The sequence below is a fragment of the Saimiri boliviensis genome, chromosome 7 (genome assembly GCF_048565385.1).
Source record: "Saimiri boliviensis isolate mSaiBol1 chromosome 7, mSaiBol1.pri, whole genome shotgun sequence".
In the NCBI taxonomy this organism is placed as follows: Eukaryota; Metazoa; Chordata; class Mammalia; order Primates; family Cebidae; genus Saimiri; species Saimiri boliviensis.
The window spans coordinates 26,116,525-26,141,603 of NC_133455.1; the positions used below are offsets into that span (position 1 = coordinate 26,116,525).

Genomic DNA, 25,079 nt, shown 5'->3' on the forward strand with positions numbered 1-25,079 from the left:
ACAGTGGCCCTCTTCTCATCACTCCACTAGGCAGTGCCCCAGTGGGGACTCTGTGTGGGGCTTCAACCCCACATTTCTTCTGCACTGTCCTAGCAGAAGTTCTACATGAGAGATCTATCACCACAGCAAACTTCTGCTTGGACATCCAGGCATTTCTACACATCCTCTGAAATCTAGGCAGAGGTTCCCAAACCTCAGTGCTTGAATTCTGTGTACTCACAGGCTGAACACCATGTGGAAGCTGCCAAGGCTTGAGGCTTACACCCTCTGAAGCCATGGCCTGAGCTGTACCTTGGCCCCCTTTAACCACAGCTGGGAAACAGGGCAGCAAGTCCCAGTGCTGCATAAAGCAGCAAGGCTCTGGGCCTGTCCCACAAAACCATTTTTCCCTCTTAGGCCTCTGGGTCTATGATGGGAGGGGCTTCTGTGAAGACTTCTGACATGCCCTGGAGACATCTTCCCCATTGTCTTGGGGATTAATATTTGGCTCCACATTACTTAGGCAAATTTCTGCAACTGGCCTGAACTTCTCCTTCGAAAATAGGTTTTTCTTTTTTATCACATTATCAGGCTGCGAATTTTCCAAACTTTTATGCTCTGCTTTCCTTTTAAACATAAGTTCCAATTCCAAACCATATATTTGTGAACACATAAAACTGAATACTTTTAACAGCACTCAAGTCACGTCTTGAATGCTTTGCTGCTTAGAAATTTCTTCTACCAGACACCCTAAATCAGCTCTCTCAAGTTCAAAGTTCCACAGATCTCTAGGGCAGGGGCAAAATGCCACCAATCCTTTTGCTAAAACATAGCAAGAGTCGCCTTTAGTCCAGTTCCCAATAAGATTATTTCCCTCTGGGACTACCTCAGCTTGGACTTCATTGTCCATGTCACTATCAGCATTTTGGTCAAAGCCATTCAACAAGTTTCTAGGAAGTTCCAAACATCCCTACATATTTTTATCTTTTGAGCCCTCCAAGTCTCTAGGAAGTTCCAAACGTCCCCACATTTTCCTGTCTTCCTCTGAGCCTCTAAACCATTCTAACTTCTGCCTGTTACCAGTTCCAAGGCACTTCCACTTTTTTGGGTATCCTTATAGCAGCACCCCACTCCCAGTACTAATTCACTGTATTAGTCTGTTCTCATGCTGCTAACAAAGACACACCCAAGACTGGGTAATTTATAAAGGAAAGAGGTTTAATTGACTCACAGTTCAGCATGGCTGGGGAGGCCTCAGGAAACTGACCATCACAGTGGAAGGGGAAGCCAACTTCACATGGAGGCAGCAGGAAGGAATGCTGAGCAAAAGGGGGAAAAGTCCCTCATAAAACCACCATATCTTGTGAGAACTCACTCACTATCACGAGAACAGCATGAAGGTAACTGCCCCCTGATTAAATTACCTCACACTGGGTCCCTCCTAAAACATGGATTATAGGAACTACAATTCAAGATGAGATTTGAGTGGGGACACAGCCAGACCATATCATTCTCATACATAATTTTTTTTTTTTTTGAGACAAAGTCTGGCAGTGTAGCCCCTGCTGGAGTGCAACGGTGCGATCTCAGCTCACTGCAACCTCTGCCTCCTGGGTTCAAATGATTCTCCTGCCTCAGCCTCCCTAGTAGCTGGGATTACAGGCATCTGCCACCACACATGGCTAATTTTTTGTATTTTTTGTAGAGATGGGGTTTCACTATGTTGGCCAGGCTGGTCATGAACTCCTGACCTCATGATCTGCTTGTCTCAGCCTCCTAGAGTGCTGGGATTACAGGTGTGAGCCACCATGCCCAGCCCATATATATAATTTTAAAAGTATTCTTACAGAACCAAAGAAAGGCTGATATATACTTCTTGTGGCAACAGGAGCAGAAATACGGAAGACTATTCAGACAGATTGGCTCTCTAGAGTACTGAATTTACTTTATTGCTCCATTAGTTTGCTAGGGATGCTGTGAAAAAGTACCACAAATTGGGACGCTTAGAACAATAGGAATTTACTGTCTCACAGTTCTAGAGGCCAAATGTCCAAAAATCAAGGTGTCAGCAGTGCCATAGTCCTGTGAAGCTACTAAGAAAGAATCTGTTCCAGGCCTTTCTCCTAACTTCCAGTAGTTTCTTGGCTTGTGGCAGCACAATTCCAATCTTTACATGGTATTTTAGCTGCATGTATATATATTTCTGTGTGTAAAATTCTCCATTATATGAGGCCACCAGTCACATTGGATTAGGTTGCACCCTTATGACCTCATTTTAACTTCGGCATGTACGAAGACCTTATTTCCAAACAAGGTCAAATTTATAGTCATTGAGGGTTACATGAAATTTGGGGACACACAATTCAACCTATAAGAATTGGTTATAGGTGCCTTCCTTCTTTTAACTTTGCCAAACACACCGGTGGCCAACAGCACTCACTCATTCATCCATTCATTTGTTACATAAACATTTGCATGTGTCAGGCTCTGTTCTGGTGTTGATGAATAAAATAAAAACAAAACTGAAAACAGACCCTGTCCTTGAGAAATCGCATTTTGGAGGGAATCAGAGGCACATCATTATGATAATAAGTACTATTATTGAGTGGGTATTGCTAGGTATTATAATAGGCACTTCTCAACTGATTTTTACAATTGTGTGATAAGCGATGTATCAGAAACATACTTGGAGAACCCAGGGAGGTCCTAAATTTGTCCCAGGGGTCAGGAATACTTTCAGAAATTAGGTATTATTTCATCTGAGTCTAAAGGGGTGTGTAGAAATATCCTAGGTAGCTCAAAGGTGGTTATACTGAGTACTGGATCCAAAGAAGATAATTTTATAGAGGAAAAAAACAGCACATACAAAGGTTAAGAGACAAACTGTAAACCCCAGGATGGCTAGGATTTTTGTCTATTTTATTAAGTATTAAGTATCTCCTATATCTCTGGTGCTTTGAATAGTGCCTAGTTCATTCAAGAAGTAATCAATGAATGAATTTAAGGGCATCACATATCTAAGGGATGGCATGGCCTGCAGCTCACTGTCACTGTAAAAGTAGACAAACGTCTAGTCTCAAAGAGCCCGGTAAACTACATTAAATGTAAGAGATTAAGAATTTAAAAATTCCAGGAAGTCCAGGAATGCCTGGCATCTGTCCTGCCAATTACCCTTTTCCCCAGACCATGTACAAGGTGAGGCACCGAAGGACCAGGAGAGTGGGGTGGGGGGCACAGCTCCACATTCTCCAAAGTAGGTTTCTCTGGCCAAAGCAGGATTGAAGCACATGGTTTGGAGTTGAAATGTACGTGGAGCCTCCTCCTTCCATTCCATCCTCCCCTCTCTCCGCCCGACTCCACCATGGGCTCCTGAAGGACACCGGACAATCTCCTGGCCTTCCCCAAATCCCACAGGAGGAATCGCTGAGCGCGCTCCGGCCCGTCGGCCCCGCCCTCTTACCCTCTGGAACGCAGCGAAAGCGCACGCGCGCCTCCTAGAGCAGAGCGCGCGCCCGCGAGCTTCCCGCATCCCCGTGCTCATCCGGGTCTCAGAGAGCCTCGGCCAATGGTAGCCGCTTACGGCCCCCGGGGGCGGGGCTAAGCCTTCCCTCACAAGGGGCCTGTGGTCAACGCGGGTGCCTTCGATGGACAGCCGCCAGTCGGCACAGGAAAGGGGCAGAGGCAGTGGGCTTAGCGCGTGGGCAAGGGTCAACAATTTTGAGATCAAGCGGCTGCCGCTCCTCCAAAAGCCACTGAAGCGCTAGCAGATTTCCCACTCCGAGCCAGTGTAGTAAACACACCTCAGAAACGTGAGGTGCCGGTGGTCACGTGGGGAGTGCGCCGTCCAATGAGGAGCCGGGGGCGGGGCCGAAGCCGCTGACGCGGCGGCGGCGGCAGAGTCACCCGGGCAGCCTCGGGACCGGTCACCGACCGGCAACCGTCCAGCGGCCTCGACCACCGTCTCCGTCCTCCATCCCTGTCCTTTCTCCCGGGCCGAGAGACAGAGTCGCCGACAGGGGCTCATTCCCCTCCCGTTCTCCTCGGTGACTCACCTCGGGCGGGCCGTTTTGTCCTCAGGGGCCGCCTCGGTTTGGGCGAGGTTTCCGTGACGAACCTCCTGGGGCCGTCCGTGCCGGCTTGGGCAGTCGTGGCGTCTCGAGCTCGTGGAACTTGCTCAGGCTCCGGAGGTCCGAGGCCCTCGAAGTTATGCGGCGCCTCCAGACGGTTGTGGCGGGCGCGGGCTCCTAAAGGGCGTCACACCCGGACTCTGCCGGCTGGGCAGCCTCCATTCATCTTCCCACTGCGCCTCCAGCGCCCCCGCCTTCTCCGGTCGCCTCCTCGGAGTCATTTTTTCCCGTCCCCCCTCTGGCGCCCTTTCCTGACTCCCCGGGTGAGGCAATTCTCTTGGAAGCGAAGGCATCGGCTATGAGCCGGAGCCTCCTTCCTTGAATTTCTCTGTGGAGGAACCGCCGCGCCCCCCGGCATGGGGGTGAACGCCGTGCACTGGTTCCGAAAGGGGCTCCGGCTCCACGACAACCCTGCCCTGAAGGAGTGCATTCAGGGCGCAGACACCATCCGCTGCGTCTACATCCTGGACCCCTGGTTTGCCGGCTCCTCCAATGTGGGCATCAACAGGTGGCGGTGAGTCGCAAGCCCGTGGGAAATGGATTGGGGTGTTTAATAAATCTGATGTTAATGAATTCCATGCGATCCGTCAAATCTGAAAATTTGAGGTGGCACTGCCTTGCTTATGTCGCCTAAGTATGGTAGATGCGTTAAGTATTGAGTAGAACTGACTTAATAGTTCTCTGGCCGGAGAGTACTGACGCCTGGAACACTCGGCCTTCATCAGTGAGTTATGTGTCTTTCTGTGCTAACAGGAGCTCTTCCACTGGATTCGTGGAGATTTCTTAGTGCTGGAGTTAAAGAAACACCCTTCCTGCCCTTAGTGGCCTGTATATGGATTCCCTTGGCCTCTTTGTGGCATGCGAAAGGATTGTGGTGTTTCCTGTTTATGTTCGTGTCTAGGTAACTCGTAGTATGGAGAATAATCATTCATTCAGTACAGCCTGCTCCAAATCCAGTTTTCTTCCACCTTGAGGTTACTGTGGGAAAAGCAAGGGAAACAGCATTATCTGATTTCTCTGCCCAGTTCTTCCTCTCAACTCCTCCTTGTGGTAGCCGAGACAAAGCACAGTTTGTCTTTCTAGTCAAGATGTAGTCCTTCTAGGGATCAGAGCACTGAAAGAAATCTTAGAGACGCTTTGCAATCTTTTCCTGAAACACCGGGCTACATGATTGTTAGGCCCCCTGCTGGACATGAAAGCATTAGCTCGACAGACGGATTATTGATCACTTGCCACCACATGCCAGGCACTGATTTAAATGCTGGGGATACAGCAGTGAGTGAAAGACAAAAAGTCATGTCTTCAAGCAGAAAGTAAAATACGTAGTATTTTAGGTGGTGATAAGTGTTGGGAAGAAAAATAGAGCAGAGTAAAGGAATAAAGAATACAAGGGTAGGGATGGGGTTGCCATTTTAAATATGATGATCAGATCTCAGAGAAGGTGCCAGTTGAGCAGACCTGAAGGAGGTGATGGGATGCAGATATCTAGGGGAAGACCATTCCAGGCAAAGGGAAGAGTAAGGAAAAAAGCAGAAATGTGCTTGACCTTTGGAAGGAAGAGCAAAAGAATCCAGTATGACTGGAGCAGAATAAGTGAGGAAAAAATAGTAGATGATGAGGTCAGAGTTGCCTTAGGGTCAGATCGAAGAGAGCCTTATAAGCAGTTTTCAAGATTTGGGTTTTTACCCATAGTGAAATGGGAAAAACTCTAGGATTATTAGCAGAGAAGTAATGTGATCTGACGTAAGTTTGAAAAATAATTTCTCTGCTTGTGGTTCTGAATTGGGGAGTAGGGGTGGACAAGAAACAGGGAGTCTAGTTAAGAAGCTGTTGGTACTCATCCAGGTGAGACATGATAACGGCTTGAACTATAGCGATAACTATGGATGTGGTGAGAAATAAACATATTGTGGTTATATTGTGAAGGCACAATACACAGTATTTGTCAACAGATTGGATGTGTAGTGTGAAAGAAAGAAAAGGAGTTAGGCTGGAAGTGGTGCCTCACGCCTGCAATCCCAGCACTTTGGAAGGCTGAGACATACGGATCACTTGAAGCCAGGAATTTGAGACCAGCCTGGTCATCATGGCAAAACCCTGTCTCTATTAATACTAAAAATACAAAAATTAGCCAGGCATGGTGGTGCATGCCTGTAATCCCAGCTACTCAGAAGGCTGAGGCTCAAACAAGGTTCAGACCTTGCTTGAACCTAGGAGACAGAGGTTGCAGTGAGCCGAGATTGTGCCACTGCACTCCAGCCTGAGTGACAAAGTTCTCTGTCTCAGAAGAAAAAAAAAAAAGGAGTTATAGTTTGGTGCTATATGAAAAGCACCAAAAGTCAGTGCTTTTTTATGTAGTAAATAGCTCAGTTACTGTTTGAGGAAATTTTTGGCTTGAGAAACTAAAAGGATGGGGCTATACTTTGCTAAGAAAGTGAAACCAGTTGGAGAAGCCATTGGGACAGTCAATTGGAGTTCTCTTTCATTAAGTCATTTAAGTTTGAGATGTGTTTTACACATTCAAATGGAGATAGCAGATAGGCAGTTGGCTATATCTGGAGCTCAGGACAGAGATCCATGCAGGAAATATAAATTGGAGAATTCATCAGTTTATAGACAATATATAAAACCATGTATTCATCCATCCATTTATTGAACAAATATTTGTCAAGTACCTACTATATGCCCAGGGACTGTTTTAGGTGCAGGGGATCCAGTATAAACAGAATAGCCCAATCCTCACCCTGTTGAAGCTACATTCTAGTGGAGTCATGAGGCTGAAAGCATTAAGAAAGTGAGATAGACCAGAGATGCAAGTGGTGCAAGGGCTGAACCTTGAATACTCTTAATGGTTATAAATTGTGGAGCTGTGGAAGAACCAGCTTATGAGACTGCCAAGGAGCCACTAGTATTGTAAGAACAAAACCCAAAAGAGTATAGTGTCTTAGAAGCCAAGTAAAGAAAGTATCTTGGCCAGGCATGGTGGCTCATGCCTGTAATCTCAGCACTTTGGGAGGCTGAGGCAGGCAGATCATTTGAGGCCAGGAGTTTGAGACCAGCCTAACCAATATGATAAAACCCTGTCTCTACTGAAAAATAGAAAAATTAACAGGGCATGATGGCACATACCTGTAATCCCAGCTACTCAAGGAGGCCTGGGCATAAGAAGCACTTGAACCCAGGAGGCAGAGGTTGCAGTGAGCTGAGATCGTGCTAGTGCACTCCACTCTAGCCAACAGACTGTCTCAATAACAAAGGAAAGAAAGACAGTATTTCAAGGAAGAGAGAGTGTTTTACTTATGTCACATGCTACTGATAGGTCAAGTAAGATGAGAACTGAAAAATAAAAATTGGATTTAGAAATTTGAGGTCTTTTGGAATTTTATCTGGAGTGGTTTTGGTAGTGTCAGAGGCAAAGGTCTTTTTGGAATCACTCATAATACCAAATTCAGTGCTTTTTATGTAATAGTAGCTCAGTTACTGTTTGTTGAATGAAGTGATGTCTTGGAGTCAATAATTTTATATTTAAACAGCTTTATTAATTTACTTATTGACTGTAGGATAATCCCCAAATTCCTTAGCCTGAGAAGATCTGCCTTTTGCCCTATGTATTTCATCTCCTACTGTTGACAATATGTGATCTCAACTCCAGGGGAAAACCTTCTTAGTTTTCTTTAGACACTCTCTTGTATTTTCTTCCATTAACACTTTTTAGACTTGGATTTAACAGAAAAGCAAAATTTTAAATAATTATTTTACCTAATAAGCACATTAACAAAACTACTTTTTGATACTGCCATCATTTCATTTAAAAAGGATGTTTTAATTTTTTTTTTTTTAAAAGTTTGTCAGAGCTTAGTGTCTCATGCCTGTAATTCCAGCTACTCAGGTGGCGGAGGCCAGAGAGTCACTCAGGAGTAGAGCACAGGAGTTGGAAGCTGCAGTGAGCTATGAGTGGACTACTGCATTCCAGCCTGGGTGACAGAGAGAGACCCTATCTCTTAAAAAAAAAAAAAAAATTAAAGGACATTGTCTCAAAATAAAATATTTCGACTTGCTTAAATTTAGCTTTATGAAAATTCACATCTCTTATAAAAGTGATACTACAGAAACTTATATACTAATATTCACAGAAGCATTATTCATAATAGCCAAAAAGTGAAAATAACCCAGGTGGCCGTCAGTTGATGAATGGATAAACAAAATGTGGTATATCCATATAATGGAATATTATTTGGCCATAAAAAGGAATGAAATACTGATACATGCTACAAAATGTGTGAATGAACCTTGAAAATAAACTAAGTGAAAGAAGCCAGTCGCAAAATTCCATGTATTATATGATTCTGTTTATATGGAATTTCTACAGTGGGCAAATCTATAGAGACAGGAAGCAGATTAGTGGTTCCTTAGGATTGAGGAAACTGGGGAGTTGGGAGGTGATAGCTAACAGGCGCAGGGTTTCTTTTTTAAGGTGATGAAACTGTTCTAGAAGGGGACAGATGATTGTACAACTCTGTGCTTGTCTGGGATGATTAGCATAGTCTGAACTCTTACACCACTTTTTGCTGTTGCTTCTCACATCATTCTTAGCATTTCCTGCCTTCATTTGTGAGTGTTAGTATTGTTTTATTAATAGTGTGTTTGAGCTGCTGTAACAAGATACCTTTGGACTAGGTAGTTTATAAACAACAGGAATTTATTTCTCACAGTTTTGAAAGGAGTCCAGAATCAAGGCACCAGCAGATTCAGTATCAGTGAGGCGCTCTGCTTCATAGATGATGCTCTCTGTGTCCTCACGTGGTGGAAGGGGTAAACAAGTTCCTGCAGCCCCTTTTATAAGAGCACTCTCTTAGTCTGTTTGAGTTATTATAAAGGGATGCCTGAGGCTGGGTAATTTATAAAGACAATAGATTTACTTGGTTCATAATTTTGTGGGCTTTACAAGAAGTATGGCATCAGCATCTGATTCTAGTGAGAACCTCAGAAAGCTTTTAATCATGATGGAAGGGGAAGTGGAGCTGGCATGTCACATGGCAAGAGAGAGAAGGGAGGGGTATCAGGCTCTTTTTAACAATTAGTTCTTCTGTTAATTAATAGAGTAAGAAGTCACTCATTACATGATAGCACCAAGCTATCATGAGGGATCTTATCTCCTGTTACAAACACCTCTCGCCTCCAACTTTGGGGATAACACTTTAACATGACATTTGGTGGGGCCAGATAGCTAAACTATATCATTCTGTCTCTAGTCCCCAAAATCTCTTGTCTTATTTATTTTTTATTAATCTTTTATATTAATTTTTGAGATGGGGTCTCACTCTGTTGCCCAGGCTGCAGTGCAGAGGTACTATCCTGGCTCACTGTAGTCTCAACCACTTGGGTTCAAGCAGTTCTCCCACCTCAGCCTCCCAAGTAGCTGGGACCACAGGCATGCATCACCATGGCCAGCTAATTTTTTTTTTTTTTATTACTTGTAGAGGTAAGATCTCACTGTGTTGCTCAAGCTGTCTCATACTCCTTGGCTTAAACAGTTCTCCTGCCTCAGCCTCCCAAAGTGCTGGGATTATAGGTGTGAGTCACCGTGCCCACCCTCTTGTCTTTTTTCTATTGCAAAATACAATCATCTCTTTCAGGGTCCCTAGAAGTCTTAACTAGTTTCAGCATCAACCCAAAGTCTAATGTCTTATCTGAGATGCAAGGCAAGTTCCTTAAAGCTATGAGCCTGTAAGATCAAAAACAAGTTATTTACTTTTAAGATACGATGGTGGAACAGACACTGGGTAAACATTTCCATTTTATTTATTTATTTATTTGAGGATGGAGTTTCGCTCTTGTTACCCAGGCTGGAGTGCAACGGCATGATCTTGGCTCACTGCAACCTCCGTCTCCCAGATGCAAGCAATTCTCCTGCCTCAGCCTCTGAGTAGCTGGGATTACAAGCACCTGCCACCATGCTCGGCTAATTTTTTGTATTTTTAGTAGAGACAGGGGTTCTTCATGTTGGTCAGGCTGGTCTCAAACTCCCAACCTCTGGTGATCCACCCACTCAGCCTCCCAAAGTGCTGGGATTACAGGTGTGAGCTACCGGGGCTGACTTCCATTTCCATTTTAAAAGGAAGATACTGACTAACAAAAAGGGCCCACCCAAGTCTGAAACCCAGTAGGGCAGAGAGTAAATCTTATAGCTCTAAAATAATCTCTCTTGACTAGTGTCCCATAAATGAGCACAGTGGTCAAAGAGGTGGGCTCTTGAAGCCTTCGGCAGCCCCATCTCTATGGCTTGGTTGGGCACAGACCACATGGCTTCTTTCATGGATTGGAGTCTAATGTCTCACTTTTCCTGGCTGACGGTGTATGCTGTTTTCATCCAAAGGATTCTTTTAATCTTTCCACTTCCTCACTTTCCACTCCCTCCCACATCCTGAGCACACTGATACAGGAGGTGGGCTCTCAAAACCTTGGGCAGCTGCATCTCTATGGCTGGGTTGGGTATAGCCCACATGGTTGCTCTCATGGATTGGAGGCTAATGTCTGTCACTTTTCCAGGCCGAGGGTGTATGCTATTTTCATCCAAAGGATACTTTTAATCTTTCCACTTCTTGACTTTTCTTTCTCTTTCTTTTTCTCTTTCTCTCTTTTTCTATCTTTCTTTTCTCTTTCTCTCCTCCTCTCTTCCTCTCTTTCTCTTTCTTCTTCCTTTTTTCTTTCTTTTTTTTTTTTTTAATGTTTAAGTCTTTGTCCACTCCTTCCTTTTCTTCTCTTGGCTTTAGTTAGACTGCCACCACTGTGGGGCCTGGTGGGCAGTGGCCCTGTTCTCATTGCTCTACTAGGGAATTCCCTAGTGACTTTTCTCTGGGGACTCAAACCCCACATTTTCCCTTGGCACTAGTCTAGTAGAATCTCTCTGTAGGAGTTCTGCTGTGGCAGCTGGGCACCCAGGCTTTTTGACATATCTTGTGAAATCTAGGTGAAAGCTTCGAAGCCTTCATGGATCTTGTTGTACTTTATGTACCAGCAGACTTAACACCACTTGGAAACCACCAAGGCCTGTGGTTTGCACCCACTGGAGTGGCAGTCCAACCAGTACCTGGGGCCTTTGGAGCCTTGACTGCAGTGAGAGCAGCCCCGAACATCGAACATCGGAAGTAGCATCTCAAGACAGCACAAGGCAGCAACACCCTGAGCCATGTCCTCCCAAACCATTTTGCCTGAGTAGGCCTCAGGGCCTATAATGGAAAGGGTAGCCTTGATTTCTGGAATGTCTTTGGGGACTTTTCCCCATTGTCTTGACTATTAACAATTGGTTCCCTTTTAGTCATGTTAATTGCTTTAAAAACCTGTTGTTCTGGCAGGGCCTGGTACCTGGGGCTGAGAAGTTTGGATTTCTCTTCTGAAAACTTCAGTTTACCACATGGTCAGGTTGTAAATTATTCAAATTTGTATATTCTGTTTTTCTTTTAAATATTAGCTTTAACTTTGCCTTTTTTTTTTAACTTCCATATTTGATAGTAGGCTGTTAGAAGCAGCCATGTTGCCTTTTGAACACTTTGTTGTTTAGAAATTTTTTTTGCCATGTAGCTTAGGTCATTACTCTTTAAGTTCAGCCTTTTACAAGTCTTAGAGCATGGACACATGCAGCCAAATTTTTTGTTACAAGCATAACATATAATGTAGCCTATTTTTTTGTTTTAGTTTTTTTAAATGTTTATCTGAGACATCATGAACATGGCCTTTACTGTCTACATTTTAATCAGCATTTTTGTCACAACCAATTAACTGGTCTCTAAAAGTTTTAAAGCTTTTCTTGTATATGAGGTTTTTTGTTTTTGTTTTTTTTTCGTTTTTAAAATAAAATTTTATTTTTTTAATATTTTAAGTTCTGGGATACATGTGCAGAACATGCAGATTTGTTACATAGGTATACATGTGCCATGGAGGTTTGCTGCACCCATCAACCCATCATCTAGATTTTAAGCCCTGCATACATTAGGTGTTTGTTCAAATGCTGTCCCTCCCCTTGCCCACCAACCTATGACAGGCCCCGGAATGTGATGTTCCCCTCCCTCTGTCCATGCGTTCTCATTGTTCCAACTCCCACTTGTGGGTAAGAACATGTGGTGTTTGGTTTTCTGTTCCTGTGTTAGTTTGCTGAGGATGATGGTTTCCAGCTTCATCCATTTCCCTGCAAAGGACATGAATTCATCCTTTTTTATGTCTGCATAGTATTCCACGATGTATATGTGCCACATTTTCTTTATCCAGTCTATCACTGATGGGCATTTGGGTTGCTTCCAAGTCTTTGCTATTGTGAGTAATGCGGGTGAAAGCTGCCAAGCCTCATGGATCTTGTATTCTATGTACCAGCAGACTTAACACCACTTGGAAACCACCATATGTGTGCATGTGTCTTTATAGTAGAATGATTTATAATCCTTTGGCTATATACCCAGTAATGGGATTGTAGGGTCAAATGGTATTTCTGGTTCTGGATCCTTGAGGAACCACCACACTGTCTTCCACAATGGTTGAACTAATTTACACTCCCACCAACAGTGTAAAAGCATTCCTGTTTCTTCACATCCTCTCCAGCATCTATTGTTTCTTGACTTTTTAATGATCACCATTCTAACTGGCATGAGATGGTATCTCATTGTGGTTTTGATTCCATTTCTTTAATGACCAATGACAGCAAGCTTTTTCATGTTTGTTGGCCACATAAATGTTTTCTTTTGATAAGTTTCTGTTCATATCTTTCACCCACTTTTTGATGGGGTTATTCATTTTTTTCTTGTAAATTTCTTTAAGTTCCTTATAGATTCTGGATATCCACCTTTGTCAGATGGATAGATTGCAAAAATTTTCTCCCATTCTGTAGGTTGCCTTTTCACTCTGATGATAGTATCTTTCACTGTGCAGAAACTCTTTTGTTTAGTTTGATCCTATTTGTCAATTTTGGCTTTTGTTGCAATAGCTTTTGGTGTTTTAGTCATGAAGTCTCCTCTGCCCATGCCTATGCCCAGAATGGTGTTGCCTAGGTTTTTTTCCAGGGTTTTTATGGTTTTAGGTCTACATTTAAGTCTTTAATCCATCTTGAGTTATTTTTTTGTATAAGGTATAAGGAAGGGGTCCAGTTTCAGTTTTCTGCGTATGGCTAGTTTTCCCAACAACATTTATTAAATAAGGAATCCTTTCCCCACTGCTTGTTTTTGTTAGATTTGTTGAAGATCAGTTGGTTGTAGATGTGGTGTTGTTTCTGAGGCCTCTGTTTTGTTCCACTGGTCTATATATCTGTTTTGGTACCACTACCATGCTATTTCAGTTACTGTAGCCTTGTAGTATAGTTGGAAGTCTGGGTAGCATGATGCCTCCAGATTTGTTCTATTTGCTTAGGATTGTCTTGGCTATACAGGCTCTTTTTTGGTTCCATATGAAATTTAAGGTAATTTTTTCTAATTCTGGGAAGAAAGTCAGTGATAGCTTGATGGGAGTAGCATTGAATCTATAAATTACTTTGGGCAGTGTGGCCATTTTCATGATATTGATTCTTCCTAACCACGAGCATGGAATGGTTTTCCATTTGATTATGTCCTCTCTTAATTCCTTCAGCAGTGGTTTGTAGTTCTCCTTGAAGAGGTCCTTCACATCCCATGTAAGTTCTATTCCTAGGTATTTTGTTTTCTTTGTAGCAATTGAGAATGGGAGTTCACTCAGGATTTGCCTATTTGTCTACTATTGGTGTATAAGAATGGTTGTGACTTTTGCACATTGATTTTGTATCCTGAGACTTTGCTGAAGTTGCTTATCAGCTCAAGGAGTTTTGGGACTGAGATGATGGGGTTTTCTAAATATACAATCATGTCATCTGCAAACAGACAATTTTACTTTCTCTCTTCCTATTTGAATACCCTTTATTTCTTTCTCTTGCCCGATTGTCATGGCCAGAACTTCCAATACTGTGTTGAATGGGAGTGGTGAGAGAGGGTATCCTTGTCTTGTGCTGGCTTTCAAAGGGAATGCTTCCAGCTTTTGCCCATTCAGTATGTTATTGGCTATGGGTTTGTCATAAATAGTTCTTATTATTTTGAGATACATTCTGTCAATACCTAGTTTATTGAGTGTTTTTTATCAGGAAGGGATGTTGAATTTTATCAAAGGCATTTTCTGCATATATTGAGATAATCGTGTGGTTTTTGTCATTGGTTCTGTTTATTTGGTGGATTACATTTATTGATTTGCATGTGTTAAACCAGCCTTGCATCCCAGAGATGAAGCTGACTTGATGGTGGTGCATAGCTTCTTGATATGCTGCTGGATTCAGATTGCCAGTATTTTACTGAGTATTTTCACCTTGATGTTCATCAGGGATAGTGGCTTGAAATTTTCTTTTTTTGTTGTGTTTCTGCCAGGTTTTGGTATCAGTATGATGTTGGCCTCATAAATAAGTTAGTGAGGAGTCCCTCTTTTTCTATTGTTTGGAATAGTTTCAGAAGGAATGGTACCAGCTCCTCTTTGTACCTCTGGTAGAATTCGGCTGTGACTCCATCAGTCCTGGGCTTTTTTTTGGTTGGTAGACTGTTGCCTCAATTTCAGAACTTGTTATTGGTTTATTAAGGGATTTGACTTTTTCCTGGTTTAGTCTTGGGAGACTGTATGTGTCCAGGAATTTATCCATTTCTTCTAGATTTTTTAGTTTATTCGCATAGAGCTGTTTATAGTATTCTCTGATGGTAGTTTGTACTTTTGTAGGATCAGTGGTGATATCCCTTCATATCATTTTTTATTGTGTCTGTCTGATTATTTTTCTCTTTTCTTCTCTATTAGTCTGGCCAGCAGTGTATCTATTAATTTTTTCAAAAAATCAGCTCCTGGATTCATTGATTTTTTTTTTTTAAAGGGTTTTTTATGTCTCTGTCTCCTTTAGTTTTGCTCTGATCTTAGTTATTTCTTGTCTTCTGCCAACTTTTGAATTTGTTTGCTCTTGCTTATTTAGTTCTTTTAAAGGTGATGTTAGGGTGTCAATTTTAGATCTTTCTCAGTTTCTGATATGGGCATTTAGTGCTATAAATTTCCGTCATAACACTGTTTTAGCTGTGTCCCAGAGATTCTGGTATGTTGTCTTTTTGTTCTTATTGGCTTCAAAGAACTTATTTATTTCTGCCTTAATTTTGTTATTTACCCAGTAGTCATTCAGGAGCAGGTTGTTCAGTTTCTATGTAGTTGTATGGTTTTGAGTGAGTTTCTTAATTCTGAGCTCTAATTTGATTGCACTGTGGTCTGAGAGACTGTTTGTTGTGATTTCCATTATTTTGCATTATGTCTTCGATTTTAGAATAAGTGCTATGTGGTGCTGAGAAGAATGTATATTCTGTTGATTTGGGGTGGAGAGTTCTGTAGATGTTTATTAGGTCCTCTTGGTCCAGAGCTGTGTTCAAGTATTGAATAACCTTGTTAATTTTCTGTCTCGTTGATCTAATATTGACAGTGGGGTGTTGAAGTCTCCCACTATGATTGTGTGGGAGTCTAAGTCTCTTTGTAGGTCTCTAAGAACTTGCTTTATTAATCTGTGTGCTCCTGTTTTGGGTGCATTTATATATTTAGGAGAGTTAGCTCTTCTTGTTGTATTGATCCCTTTAGCATTATGTAATGCCCTTCTTTGTTTTGTTTTGTTTTGTTTTGTTTTTGGTGTTGTTGGTTTAAAGTCTATTAGAGACTAGGATTATAACCGCTAAGCAGCTTTACTTTTAAAGCTGCTTTCACATTTTTAGATATCTTCATAGGAACACCCCACTCCTGGTACCAGTTTTTTGTCTTAGTCTGTCCCCATGACCCAAACGCCTTTTGCTGGGCTCCATCTCCAACATTAGAGATAAAGTTTTAACGAGGGATTTGGAGGGCAGAAATATCTAAACTATATCAGACACTAATTTTATTCATGACAGTAGAACCCTCATGACTGAATCACCTCCTAAACACCCCACCTCTTAATACTATAGCATTGGGGGTTAGGTTTTAACATGAATTTTGGGGGAACACAGACATTCAGACATAGCGGGGTGTATTCTATATATAATCTTCCCACCTAACAGATAGTATCTTCCTGAAGAAGAAATTACCTCTTAAAATTTTATTTTGTATCCCAGTCTATTATAGGCACTATTATTGGTGCTGAGTATACAGCAGTGAATAAAACAGGAAAAGTTGCTGCCCTATTCCAGTGGAGGGGTAGGGGGAACAGACAGTAAGACAAAATAATATGTCAAATGCTGGTAAATTCAATGGAAATGAAGCAGAATGTGAGAAAAGAGACCTAAAGGAAGAGGACACAAGCTATACAGATATCTGGGGAAAGAGGCTTTTTGTATTCTTCACAGCATAGTGTTATACATAATAGGCATTAAATATTGTTTTAAATTTTCTTATAAATCTAGGGATGGGACAGCTGCTTTATTTAATTTATATGTTAATATGTATCTTAAACTCATAACAGGAAAAAATTATCAATTAACAGATATGTTTTAGTATGTAAACTTCAATGTGTTCATTACACATTTGAAGCTGTCGCCTATAAGCTCTCGATTTTCAGTAACCAAATCTATAAATGTGCCTACATCCTTACTGGTTCTTCCTTCTATTGTACAACTTCAATGGAAGAGATACTGCTGCCTGTATTCAAAACCAGTTTCTTCTTCACTCCATTTCAAAGACTTTGCTCATTTTTTATATTCTTACCTTTTCTTTTTAGGTTGACTCCAATCAACATTTAAACATGCTTAAGGTTAAGCTCTATAAAACAAACACTACCTGTAACTGGACAATGAACAGAGCCTAGCCTTGACTGTGTTCCACTCCTGCAGCTATGAATCTCAGTTTCTTTGTAGCCAATTTCTTGAGCAAGATGTCTAATATTGGCTGACTTCATTTCTTTATTTTCTACTTACCCTTGAACCCACTCCAAATCAAGGAGTGTCCAGCTTCACTCCCACCCACTCTACCAAAACTATTTTCATCCAAAGGATACTTTTAATCTGCCCACACCCTATCTTTTTTCTTTCTTTTTTTTTTAAACAGTGTTTGACATATTTGACCACACCTTTTTCTTCCCTTGGCTTTATTAGAGGACTCTCCTATGTTTTCCTGCCAGAGCTATTAATGTTCTTCTTTAGCCTCTCTTTTTCTGTTCAACCTTTAAATGCCCCTGAGGTCTGTGATCTCCAGCGTCTTTTCATTTAACATATTTCTAGGCAGCCTTATCTCTTCTCATAAAGTCAGTTACATTTACTCGTATATGCCCAGAATTTTCAGATTAGTATCTTCAGTCCAAATCTTTTTCCTGATCCCCAGGCGTATGTGTATATATGTATGTGTCATATATACACATTTGTTTGCTTGAATGTATTACGTTATCTCAAACTCAACTTGTCCAAAAACAGAGTTCATCTTCATCCTTCTCTATTGCTCAGAAACAAACAAACCCCAAACTGAGTTTTCCTGTGTTTTCTGTCTTCACAAATGATACTGCCATTTGCCCATTGGAGTCCTGACTGTGTGCCAGTTACTTGCTAATTTCTGTGAATAGCATGACGGGTAAGTTCTTTGCCCTCAGGGAGTTTACAGTACAGAGGAGGATTTATTCAGAAATAAAATAGTTACACAAATACATTCTTTTCTCTCCATTGTCTCTTTAGCTCACCATTCTCTTTGCTTAGTTTGTTTTAGTAGTTTACAAATCATTGTCCCCCTTGCCCTTCTCTAATTCATTCTCTACACAGCAACTAGAGTGACCTTTTAAAGTTGTAAATCTGGTCATGTCATTTATGCTTTAAAACCTTTTAATGACATTTCTTTACCCCTAAGGTTAAAGGTCAAATCCTTGTGTAATCTGGTCCTCTGCATCTTTCTAGTCTCTGGTGATAATTTCACTGAGGCATTTAAACTGAACCTTGAAGTATAACGTGGATTTTAGTAAGCAAGGCATGGAAGGAAGGAAATTCCAAGCAGAGAGAAGTGAATTCCAGACTGAAGGAATAGCTTACAGAAAGGCACAGTATTCTGATAGGGGTGAGGTGGCTGATGTAGCTCAGTCATATGGTGTATGAAAAGATAGGAGGTGTTGTTAACTACTTTTTTGTTTGCTAGTTGGTTGCCTGAGTCAAACAAGCTTAAGCAAAATATTGGTAAATGTAATGAACAATCTAAGTGAAACTGGCTTTGGACATCTGTTGATGCCAGGGGTTGGAAGATGTTACCACGGTCACATTTCTCTTTGCATCTTTGAACTTCATTTATTCTCCTGTTTGACTTCTCAAACAGGCTGTCCCCTGGTGGTAAAATATAGCGATAACAATGGCATTTACCTCAGCAAAAAACATAGAACTTTGCCCCAGAAGTCTCACGTAAAGTCTTAAGACACTTCAGTGGCTCTTTTGGGGCCAGTTTCTGAACTCATCATCGTGAGTACATGATTGTGTGCTTCACTGGTGGAATCAGCTTGACTGAATAAGTAGAATAAGTAAGAAGTAGGTGGTTACCCTAAAACAACATTGTTGCCTATTATATAATAACTCATTTAAGAAAGTGGGTATAATTCAGAAATGCAGCCCTTGTTTGGGGAAATATAAATTTAGTAGCTGAGTGAACAATAGAAGAGAGGGTCAAGATACCAGTTTGGAGGCTTTATCAACAGTTCAAGTGAACGATAATACAGGCTTGAACTAGGGGAAAGGCTATGAGGAAGGGGAAGATAAAAGAGGAAGGCTGTAGAGGTACAGTGAAGAGCTTAGGTGGCTGCCTGAAAAACACAATTTCATAAAGGAGGAGGGTGAGGGAGAAAGTAGAGTGTAAGAGCCTCGTAGTTGGTGCCTCTGTGACAATTAGACATTAAGTTAGAGAACACGGAAACAGAACATAATTAGAGAAGAAAAGAGTGAGTTTAGGTTGTTGATGAATTTGAAGCACTGTGAAGATACCAACATGAGAAATGGAGAAAATGGAAATTTAACTCTAGGAATTATAGACATTGGAGCTGTGCATATGGGAATAATTTCTGTATAAGTAATGGATGAAGCATGCCTGGATGAGATTGGATACAGCCATAAAAAGTTATGTTAGTTGAAAGCCCAATGAAAAACTCAGTAAATACTATATTTAAGATGAATAGGAGCTGGTGAAGGAGGCAAAAGAGAATCAGAGAGGTAAAAGAGAATCTGGGAAAATGCCGTATTATGGAAACTGAATGTGGCAAGGGTGATTTTACACTGTGCTATAGGAGGCAGGTTAGGATGAGTTTTGACAATTATGTAGGAAAAATTATCAAAGACTTAGAAGTGGGAAAAGGAAATTATTGCATATCAGGAATGCTAGATATTGTATAGAGGACTCTCCAGGAATTCTATGATTCTGATTAAGGAATATGCATCTTCGTATTTGATTGACAAGGCTGGTGTACAACTTTGTAAAAAGGGATAAAAATTAAGTTGTAGAAAACTGAAAGCAGTACAAATGTTTTCCATGCCAATGCAGGTTATGTTTGTGCTATGAAAATGAATTTTGAAAGTTGAGAAATAGTAAATCAGATTCTCATTTGAATTAGTTTTTATGTCTTACTTCTTTCTTCCTTAATCAATGAATTAAATAAAATTTTTTGCCAGGTTTTCATTTCATATTTGTATGAGAGTCATGAATTTACTATTTTGAAAATTATGCTTTATCTTTTACAAGGGCTTTTGGTGAACTTTGAGATAACACTTCAGTTTAGGTGTAAGGATAGAAATCAGATTGTATAGGATGTTAACAAAGGTGTGTGTAGCAGATGAGGGGAGGGGAGTGGGGGAAATGATTAAGGTTGGAATGTCAGGGAGATTTTTTTATGAAAGAGGTAAGACATTAGCTCAAGGCATAGGTTCTGGACAGGCTGAGGAAAAGTGAATTTTGGTTAGATAACTAGACATTTAGTCAAGACTAAGCATGGTGGACTCACAAGATGATAAATAAGAAATAAAATATATAGATAAGGTGAAGCCTGGATATGGAATTCTTTGAATGACAGACTGAAGTGAGTTTAGAACATCTGACTGTATTAAGACCTCCTTTATAATTCCTACTTTCCTACTAAATGGCCATTTACTAAATTGTGTTTTTTACTAAATTAAGTTTTTTAAATTGTATTTTTCTGTGTGCATTAATTTGATAGTTTTTGATGTAGGGCTTAATTCCTGGTCTCAGTTCTTTGGTCACTTCTTTATCCACGTTTATTCTTTAGATGATCTCATCTAGTTGCATACTTGAATATCTGATAATTTCCTATCATGTATTACCTGCACTGGCTTCTATCTTGAGTTCCAGACTTGCATATCTAGTATTTTTACTTAGATTTAAAATAAGCACCTTAAGCTGATTTTGTCCCCATCTCCTTCACCTCCCATGGTTTCTCTGTATCACAGTAAATGTCAGCATTCACCTAGTTCTGCAAAAACCTAGGAGCTACGCTTTCTTCTTTTCATACTCAAACTTCATATGTAGTCCTTCAGCAATTGTTAGAGCTTTTTCCTTCAGATTAAATCTCATATCCATTCAAATAGTACTTTCCCACTGTTATCATAATAGCTAGGCCGCCAGCATTTTTTACAAGATTACTGTAAAAGCCTCCTAAGTTCTCCACTTTCATTTTTGTGCCTGCCTTCCCCATCTGTTTCATGTGGAATTCAGAGTAGTATTTTTAAAACCATAGTTAGGTCTGGTGACTCAATACCTGGCACAGGATAAGTGTCAGTACGTCCTTGTGTATTGAATGTATAAATGAGTATTGTTCTGCTGATTTTGTTGATGGAGTTTCAAGTTGGCTTTCCTGCATAAATTACACCCACAATCTGATACTGCCTATCATTCTTTAAAGTTGATTAAAACCTTAAAGACCATGGTGAAGCAAACTTGAATACAGAATTTCTTTAGTACATTTTTTTCTTCCCATCTAGTATAGCTGTCTTATCTACAGATAATTAGACAAACCTTTTTGGTGATTCACCTATTATCAAGACTTTTAGAAGCATTTCGTTTTATTTTCTATGAAACACTTTTATTTTTTACACTGTCAATCAGTTTATATATAATTTATGTGGTTAAAATAAGAAGTTCAGCTGGCATAAACGTGTTTGAGAAACACAATTGACTCTTACTATGCCTAGAACTTTAACTGATTGGAATAATAATTAGATGTATTAGAAAGCGATAGCCTATTTTATTTTTGTCAAACTGAAATTAACCATATACATCAGTCAGTATGGCCTCTGTATGCTTTACACAGGATATGGAAGGCATTTTGTTATTTGTGTGAATTGATAAATTGGAGATCACTAGTTGTTTGTTTGTTTGGTTTTTGAGACAACTTCACCCTTGTTGCCCAGGCTGGAATGCAGTGATGTGATCTTGACTCACTGCAACCTCTGCCTCCCGGGTTCAAGTGATTCTGCCTCAGCCTCCCAAATAGTTGGGATTATAGGCATGCGCCACCACACCTGGCTAATTTTTGTATTTATAGTAGAGATGGGGTTTTACCATGTTGGCCAGGCTGGTCTCGAACTTCTGAACTCAGGTAATCCACCCACCTTGGCCTCCGAAAGTGCTGGGATTACAGGCATGAGCCTGGCCTACTAGTTTTAATGTATGTTAATTACATATTTGCCAAGGTCCTTTCTAGTTCTAGAATTGTATGATTTCTGTAATGGTAATACCAAAATAGTTTTTAGTATTATAAAAGATACAATAATAGGTTTTTAAAATTTGACATTGTAAAATTCACTCTCAAATATTTTTATTTGGTTTGGGTTGCATATTTTTAATAATTGGATTTTAGGGTTTCCTGGAGATAAAAAAATAATATTTTTTAAAAATGAGGTTCTATTGACTCTGGTTACTTTTGTCATTTATATCTTACCCTATCTCTGTCTTCTCAATAGCAACAACAACAGCAAATTAAATATCTTAATGACATTTACATTTTTATTTTGTTCTGCTGTTTTAAGTGATATAGGCCAGCAGGAGTTAAAAGGTTATAATAGAATGATTTAATATAAAATTATTTTGCTACAGTGTATATATCTTAGAGAATGTGCTGCCAAGCCTTTTGTTGGTATTATGTATGGCATGGGGTCAGATTCTAATTTTGAGGTTAAAATATCCTTTTTATTGTCTGGCTTAGTGTTGATATTTTTTGTAATGAGGGACATAATTTGGGGTAATGTGAGACTAGAAAGAGTGAATGAAAGGGAGGTAATCAAAGGAAGAATAACCATCAGAGTTGAATGACATGTAGAAAGTTTTTGGAAAAGAAGTCCTGATTATTTTTGAGATCCCAGGAAGAGATATAACAAAGTCAAAAGGAGCTAGTTTAGGAATTAGGATGATAAGCTTGGTTTTAGGTGTAATGAAGTTTGTTTTAGGTATATTGAGGTTAAGGTAACAGTAGGATATTCCATACAGTTGGTTAGCAGGGACCGAAGCTAGGAAGAGAAGTTGGAACTAGGTGTGTATATTTAACTGGAAACAATCTTTTGAGAGGTGTTAATTAAAATTAGGGTAATGGGTGAGAATACTGAAAGAGGAGCATATAGGGAGGAATGGCAATCTTTTCAATTTTTTTGAGATGGACTCTCATTTGGTTGCCCAGGCTGGAGTGCACTGGTATGATCTTGGCTCACTGCAACCTCTGTCTCCAGGGTTCATGCGATTCTCAAAGCCTTCCTGGTAGCTTGGATTACAGGCATGCACCACTGTGCCCAGCCTATATTTTTGTATTTTTAATAGAGACAGGGTTTTACCATATTGAGCAGGCTTGTCTTGAACTCCTGACCTCAAGTGATCTGCCCTTTGCAGCCTCCCAAAGTGCTAGGATTACAGGCATGAGCCACCATGCCCAGCCAGGAATGGCAGTCTTCATGATTATGATTTTTTTAAAAGTATATTTTAGGCTGGGCGCTGTGGCTCACGCCTGTGATCCCAGCTACTCAGGAGGCTGGGGCAGGAGGATTGATTGAACCAGGGAGACAGATGTTGCAGTGAGCCAAGATCATACCACTGCACTCCAGCCTGGATGACAAAGCAGGATTCTGTCTCAAAAAAAAAAAAAAAAAAAAAAACGATAAATAAACATATATTTTACATGTTAAACTTTTTTTATATTCAAACTTTTATGGTTTGTATCATTAGTGATAATCTCTTTTCCCATCTAAAGATGATACAAATATTTATAATGTTTTTCTAATACATTTATGGTTTCATTTACACATGTAAATCTTTGTTCCATCTACAATTTATATTGACACTGAGGTTACACTCTAACTTCTTTTTCCCTAAATGATGATCATTTTCTGCAAAATCATGGCCAGTTATTCTATTCTCAGCAAACTGACACAAGAGCAGAAAACAAGACACCGCATGTTCTCACTCATAAGTGGGTGTTGAACAATGAGAACACATGGACACAGGGAGGGAAACATCACGCACTGGGGTCTGTTAGGGGTTGAGGGGCTATGGGAGGGATAGCAGTGGGTGAGGAGATTGGGGAGGGATAACATTAGGAGAAATACCTAATGTAGGTGATGGGGGATGGATGCAGCAAACCACCATGGCATGTGTATACCTATGTAACAATCCTGCATGATCTGCACATGTACCTCAGAACTTAAAGTATAATAAAAAAAAAAAAGAAATTTAGAAGTACAATACAACACTGGTAGTAATTTTAAAATATGAAAAATATAAATATGTATATATGCATATATGTGTTTACATGTATGCAGGCTTACATGGAAACTTTGACATCTCTATTCAAAAGTGTGATTAATTCATAGTTTTCTTTTGGGAGCTAATTTTGTTAGGTTTTAACAATGAGCTCATGTGAACCTTATAGTAACTTTCTATCCTTTTTTATGTCCCCAAACAGTATAAGTAGCATAGGACTTCTGTGTTCCATAAGCTTTGCTAGAATTCACCCATAAAGTAATTTGGGTTGGGTTTTTGCGAGGAGTCAGATTATTTATATAGCAATTTCAAGATGCCTGTCCAGTCCACACATCAAACTGCCCACATCAGAATTCCTAGTTAATAGATAAATTTAGCCTCTAATTTAGTAGCTGGTGACTCTGTAACCCACCTTCACTCTTTCTCCTCTGGAAGGGTTATTGGGTAAAGAGTTGATACCTGAGCTAAGCAGTACCCATTTGGAATTTGGAAAGGAATGTAGAAACTTTAATCAGTTGCCATTAGGCCTTGGCACTGAGCAGTCATAAAAAATAGTTATCTTTTATAAAATATCTGTTATAAAATAGAAAGGTGGTTGTAGAAAGAGAAAAGAATGAACACATTCTTTTCCAAAAAGGAGTTGGGTTCTAACATTCCAGAATCCTTAGACTTGACTATACTTCTTATGCACAGGTTTCCATGAAATACTCCTGTATTCTTTCAATACTTTTGTTTGTTTGTTTGTTTGACCTAGTTTGAGTAGATTTCTGTTCATTGCAGTGAAACAATTCCTGACTAAGGTCATCTTTGACATACTTTTTATTTCACTTGTGTTTATTAGTTTTTCTGGGTTTCTTTTCAGACAGTTTGATAATTGAATTTGCTAGTTCCCTAAAATATCTGCTGTGAAATTTAGTCTTCCGTTTTCATATGTATTGCTAAAGTTGTATACCATGTTCTTTTGTTTTAATAAGTACCACAATTGCTATTATAGTCCCTTTCTTACATTACTAATAGATATTTGTATTTTTCTTCTTTTTCTTTCTTAGACTTGCCAGATGCTTTTATACTTTATTGATCTTTTCAAAGCATAGATTCTTTGGAAGGAATTAAAAAATATTGTCAAAGAGTTACCTCCACAAAAAACATCAGGCCCAGATAGTTTCATAGTTGGGTTCTATCAAAGTTTAAGAAACATGTAACTTCAGTGATATATAAATTGAATTGTTCTAGAAC

The 25,079-nt window shown here is 40.1% G+C and overlaps 1 protein-coding gene across 1 annotated transcript in view; it reads left to right on the forward strand.

Moving 5' to 3' along the window:
• Nucleotides 1-3,842: 3,842 nt before the first annotated feature.
• CRY1 (cryptochrome circadian regulator 1) overlaps nt 3,843-25,079 on the forward strand; it is a 123,369-nt gene continuing 102,132 nt past the window's right edge. Inside the window, exon 1 of the mRNA XM_003929650.3 lies at nt 3,843-4,620. Within this exon, the coding sequence (XP_003929699.2) occupies nt 4,463-4,620 (158 nt within the window). The 5' untranslated portion in view covers nt 3,843-4,462. The remainder of the gene's footprint in view (nt 4,621-25,079) is intronic.